Genomic DNA, 6267 nt, shown 5'->3' with positions numbered 1-6267 from the left:
ACAAGTTCCATGAAACAAACCCCTAAGTGACTGAGTACACTTCATCTCTCTCTTTCCCACAATGCACCAAAGCCAGCTGCAAGACTAATAATCAATGTGAGGTATGTACTGTAATCATCAGTCCAGTGCTTTATTCAGTATGGAAAGAAGTAACATCACTGTTTACGTCAATACTGGCATGCCATGCTGGAGAAAACGTCCAAGTACTGAAGTTCACAAATCAATACACCTGTCACAAATATGACTTTCTAATAGAAATTAAAGTATAAAGTAATAGGAATATACACTAAATTACATGTGCAAGAAAGAAAAAACAGGCAATGGGCATGTAGTGCTTTAGGTACATTCACAAATAAATTGGAGAACTTTTAAAATATAGAAAAACAAAGAAAGAAAGGCCAAAATCATATTTATGGCATCTGTAAACAAAAGGAAAACAACCCATGCATACAGATGGAATGAAATCATGAAGGCTGACATCATTTCAGCTTTTCACTATGACTGTTAAAAGAAAGAATGTTTTATAGATGTTTGGTCAGTATTTGACCTTAAATTAAAAAAATCTTAAATAATACTGACAAGAACAACCACACTGATGAAAATGTGAATTCAAAAGTATGTTGTTGACTGCTGTAGAGCACCAGCATGTGCATGACAATTCAAGTATATACAAAACAAGTTACAAATAAACAACACAATTTTAAACTCTGACTTTTGCATGAAAACTCTGATTTTGAGGTACTACAGTAAATTTTAATCCAAACATGTCTCAAAAGTGTCTCAAACTAATGTTTTGTTGAGATAATGATCTTTTAATATTAATTTAAGTCTTGGGATATAAACCTTATTAGCTTGGCTCATGAATATATTAATAAGGTAGCAATGTTTGTTACATTATTCTGACTTGCTGGTTGCACATTCATCCATTTCACTGTTGAATTTTGTGCATTGTCTTAAAGCACACGTTTTGCTTTCTTTATTTCTTGGGCTTGGGCAACCTCACGAACTTCTTAAAGTGGACAAGACATGTTATCCACAGACATAATGGTTGCTACACCCTTTAAACCTTTTATGAATATTAATTAAGTTGTAAAGGTCTTTAGAATGTAGAGGGATAGTTCACCCAAAAATTAAAATTCAGTCATCCTTTACTCACCGTCATGTCATTTTAAACCTGCATGGCTTTCTTTCTTCTGTAGAACACAAAATAAGATATTTTGAAGAATCTTTGTAACCAAACAGTTTTGGTAACCGGTAACCAATGTAAAAGAAAAAAAACTTGTTTGGAATGACATGAGGGTGAGTAAATGATAACAAATGAGAACAAAATATTAATTTTTGAGTGACTTTTCCTTTTATTATATTATTAATGCTTTTAAAATATTGCCCAAAATGTGGGGGCACAAACAATTTCTTTTACAGTGGTTGCTACTCCATCAGCTACGCTTCTGACTACACATCCTGCAATGCTCCTAAACCCAATGTATTACAACTGCTGTCTAATCTCCACTAGCTAGACTCAGAGATGTCTGGCTGTGCTTGAGGACATAGTTCGCCACCACAGGCCCTGCTCAGCAGCTCCTTCAGGGCCTCGTTCACCTCGTTGTTCAGAGCTGAGATGGATCCCAATCCCAGGTTCCTAGTCTCTCCGTTTAGTGACCCCATAACCTCCTGCAACCATCTGAGTTCTGCGTTCAGCTCCTCTCTGAGGGAGCTCAGGTGGGATTCTCTAGTCAGGTAGCGACTGTCGATGCTGGCTAAGCTGGCATCGGTTGTCCTCAAGTCTTCCTGGAGGCCTTTCCTTAACACCTCTGCTTTGCGAAACTCATAGCGCACCTGCGAGAGCTCCTGCCGAATGCTTTCGCTTTCCTCTTTATACCAAGCTTCCTTCTCACAGTAGATGGAAAGAAGAGCCTCAACGTCGTCCTGAAGGGATTCGCGCTTCTGAGCCACATTTTTGAGACCCATTTCCACCAATGAGATGTCCTCCAAAACGCTGGCGAAACGCTCAAAGTTGACATAGGTGTTGTTGGGTGGCATGCTGGAGTGGGATTGAATGGTGTACTCTTTCAGGCGTTTGGTCTTCAGTTGCTGAGATTCCACTTTCATTTGCGCCTCTACGGTGGCGCTGTTGTCCTCCAGCCATTCATGGGTCTTCGCATAGAGAAATTAGGGGGAAGAATGAGTGAGAAGCTAGATCGATTTTTCACCAGGAAGACAAAGCACTCAACTCACTCACAGGTAAGCAGCAGATCCAGGCAGGAGGAAGTGGAGTTAATGCTGGTCTCGGGATGTTAGGATGAGGAGAACAGCATGATACACAATGGAATCAGTCTTCAATTAGAAGAATTCATCAACATGCGATTGCTTCCATGATAAAGACTTGCATGCATGCGTGCATATAGTAGGTGGCCAATAAGGTGATACCAGGATTTGGTATTTGGATTTGGGATAGTTCACCCTTAAATTATATTTTGGTATCATTTACTCACCCTTGTGTCTTTTCAAATCTTTTTAGGGATGTTTCAACTGTTGTTTTCCCCATGAAATGAAAGTCATCAGGGTCCAAGACAACATTGGACCCCACTGAGACACATATTAAAATATATTTGTCTGTGTTCCACAGAAGAAATAAAGAAAGTCTTACAGGTTTGAAACATATGAGGGTGAGTAAATGATAGCAATTTTCACTTTTGGGTAAACTTTGCATTTAATTGCACAATTCATGTAAAGTAGAGAGAGGCATATGAGACATTGCATGTTTACAGCAAGTTTTCCTGCCATATGTGTCTTAATGATGTGTGTAAAACCTGAGGTCAGTTCATTCTCTACACAACAGCAGAGTAAAGTTCAACACTTGTGCATGTTATAATGGCAGTATGAAGCATTCATTTCACAAAAGCCACATAAAAGTAGATAAACATGCTTTCAATTGTGCATGTTTCTGACTTAATCCAAGCGGTTACCTTAATCCAGGGGTGGTTAAGTGCATCTTGTATTTTAAGCCTCTTTCTGCAAAGAAAACAAACACAAAGCAAACTGAAGGTAAATGCAAAAAACAACAGAAAAAAGTAAAAGAAACGTCTAGGTTACTTGTGTAACCCTCGTTCCCTGAAGGAGGGAACGGAGACGTTACGTCAGTGACTGACGAATTGGGATCTCGCCCGAGAGCCCAATCACCTTCGAGTGTTAACTAAACAAGCCAATGACAGTTGGCGTGCGTGCTTCGCCACGCGCACCCCGCCCCGCAGCGCGGGTATAAAAGGAGAGCGCGTGCAAACGCACATCAGTTTTTCGCTGAGGAGCCGAGACTACGTGCCCCGGCCGTACAGCGGTGGTCTCGGGCGAGATCCCAATTCGTCAGTCACTGACGTAACGTTGAACGTGACTGACTGAATGGGAACAGAGAAACTAAGAGAAATGTGAGGTAGAAACTTCATTTGGACATATAGCAAGTCCACTCATGCCTTAATCTGTGAGACAACATCGTAGAGCATGACAGATATAGAACTGGCCTGAGAGATCATTTAACATATTAAACTTGACAGTAATGAAAATTGCATGCTCATATTTGCCTAATAGTGTAAATTAAAAATACTTTTTTTAAAGGCCATTGGTTTCAGAATCCTATTTGGCTTATGAAAGTGCACATTAACACAATTATTTTTTTTTTTTGGATGTTTGTTTAAAATAAAACTACTTAAAAATTTGATTTCCTGCAGTAAAATAATCCCCTAAAAGGCCCTGAAGTTATGCTGAAGCCTTCACTGCTGAACCCTGATTTGACCTCTCACCTCGTATCTTTCACCAGCAGCTGTCTGATGAAGCATTTGGCCAGTTCACTGGTGCTGCCAAAGAACTCCTCATCAAATTCGAAGTTCACTGCTGAGATGTTTGCAAGAGTTTCCTGCTTGGAGTCGCCCAGGAATGGCGATGCCCCGCTTAATCTGAAACAGAAAGACAAATACTTGACCTATGTAGAAGCACACTGAAATTCCTAATTAATTCCTGAAACTGAACCGACAGTGGAATCCAAACATGTGCTCCCATAGTTCATACATCAGACCGCTGTTAAATGCCATAATTATGTTCATAATGGCGATGGGTGTAACAGTATGGGTGCCGCTGTCTGACGGCCAAAGGCTCAACCTGTCTTTCATTATTCACTTTAATGGTTTATTGCTATATTTATTTACCTTTAAAATTCTTAAAAAATATATGAGCATGTGTTAATTCCATATTTATTTAATTTCTGTCATTCATCTTTATTCATTTATCTGCCCATTTATTTATTTAGTTTTTATTTAATTATACATGTTTATTTATTTAATAATTCTTATTTATTTGTTTAATAATACTTAGATTGTTTTTGGAAAGAAATTAATACTTTTTATTCAGCAAAGACATTAAATTTACCAAAATGACAGCAAAGACTGTTACATTGTTACAAACTATTTCTATTTCAAATTAATTATTTGATTACATTTTAAATTACATTTCAAATCATTTACATTTTAAAATATATTATATAATATATTTTTAGAAAACAGTTATTTAAAAATCTAATGATAAATAATGATACATTATAAATACAATAATTAGAAATGATTATTTATTAATTATAAAATTATTGTATTTGTGATCAAATGAATGCAACCTTGGTGAGCATAAGAAATATATTTCAAAAACATTTAAAAAATCTAACTGACCCAAACATTTTGAATGGTCCTGCCCCATGGCATTTTAAGCTATTTTTATAACTTATATATTGTTTATTCTACTATATTAAAAATGTAGGTGAGGTATATTTCAAATAAAGAAGTTAAGAGAGAAAATTATTGTCAGATTTATTCATCTAAACAAAAACGCTACAAACTGACCATAAACTGAGTATACTGGGTGCGATCAGATATTCATCTCATTAATAAAAAGTAACATTACACCCATTGCAGATGTGAACATTATTAGGACTAATAAAAACGGCCTGATCATGTTCACATTAGCAATGGGTGTAACATTATGGGTGTTATTGTGTAATATGTAGACGACGCATTATGAGAACCTCTCATTCATTATTCACCAGTTTGCTTCATCAATATATTTCTGTCATGACAACTCTCAGAGGGATTAGCATGGTAATGTACATGACAATGTTAATGTATTTGGTCTTGGCAGAAGAGATCTGCTACGCTGCTGCTGCGGCAGAGCAAGTACAGAGACTTGCTACGGCCAATACATCCACAACATGCTGCTGTGAGCATGTAAGAAATACTGCTGCTGCACATATAACACATATGAATAACCCCCATATAGCATACATAAATCATCCCGTAGCAGATCTATACTGGTGGAGCTGGGGAAGGTGGAGGGTTTCTGAAGTGCGCTGCAAACTGCTACAGCAAACAAAAGCCAGGTATTTGAATATTAAGCAGTAAGCTCATTGGCTACCGATTCAGGAGAGAACCAATCAGCTGCCATGTGACAATGATGTTGCCAGGTCAGATTGAGCTAGACCTATCGGACTGCACCATCTAGAGCAGGTTTCCTCAATAGGTGGCCCGCGGGCCACATCCGGCCCGTGAGAGAAAAAAGTTTGGCCCGCGCTAATTTCAAATAATGTGGCATGAAAATTCAAACGCAGCATCAGAAAGCTACATTAACTTACATCGTGTCTACACCGGATGCGAGCGGCGCGGCGCGGCGCGGCGCGACACGACAAATCCCGACAGTAAACTGCTGACTCGTTCTATTTATAACGTTCTGACACAATGTTCAAATGATTTGCAATGCTTTGTCGCGTCCAGTGTAGATACGATGTGACAGCAAAAACATGGCGAGTGTGTAGAAAAGAAAAGTGGACAAGGAAAATAGATGATTCAAATGTGAATGGACTGAACAGTTTTGAGTGAGTGACTGATAGGCCTACCATCTTTGCTATGGAATACACGTGTTGGTTCGCAAGTTTACACAAGTACAAGTTTGCTTGTACGTTAAAAATTTATTTTCAGGATCTGAGGTAAAATATCTATTGTTGCTTTCATTATGGCTATAAAGATAACGCAAAATAATATTCAAACTCACATTAGACACTTTTAACATTGAATAAAGCACATAATCATTACCTGAGATTATCGCGGTCATATTTTGTATGTTGTTCCTGCCGCGATGTTGCAGAAAATAAAAACCGTTCCTAAAATAGAATCCCATGTCGCTTATTGTCACATGTCGCTGTCGCGGGTGGTTAGGACAAAAACTACATGGAAAAGA

At 38.1% G+C, this 6267-nt stretch overlaps 1 protein-coding gene across 1 annotated transcript in view; it reads right to left on the bottom strand.

Moving 5' to 3' along the window:
* Positions 1 to 1380: 1380 nt before the first annotated feature.
* The window catches only part of LOC107573357 (death-associated protein kinase 2-like), a 35393-nt gene continuing 30506 nt past the window's right edge, over positions 1381 to 6267 (bottom strand). The window contains exons 8-10 of the mRNA XM_016259799.1: positions 3795 to 3947; positions 2967 to 3012; positions 1381 to 2154 (exon numbers count right to left, since the gene is read on the bottom strand). Coding sequence (XP_016115285.1) covers positions 1510 to 2154; positions 2967 to 3012; positions 3795 to 3947 — 844 coding nt within the window. The 3' untranslated portion in view covers positions 1381 to 1509. The remainder of the gene's footprint in view (positions 2155 to 2966; positions 3013 to 3794; positions 3948 to 6267) is intronic.

Source organism: Sinocyclocheilus grahami, unplaced genomic scaffold, assembly GCF_001515645.1.
Source record: "Sinocyclocheilus grahami isolate Dianchi unplaced genomic scaffold, SAMN03320097.WGS_v1.1 scaffold31.1, whole genome shotgun sequence".
Lineage (NCBI taxonomy): Eukaryota > Metazoa > Chordata > Actinopteri > Cypriniformes > Cyprinidae > Sinocyclocheilus > Sinocyclocheilus grahami.
Note: the sequence above shows the minus strand (reverse complement) of the source record. Positions and strands in the feature narration are given on the sequence as shown.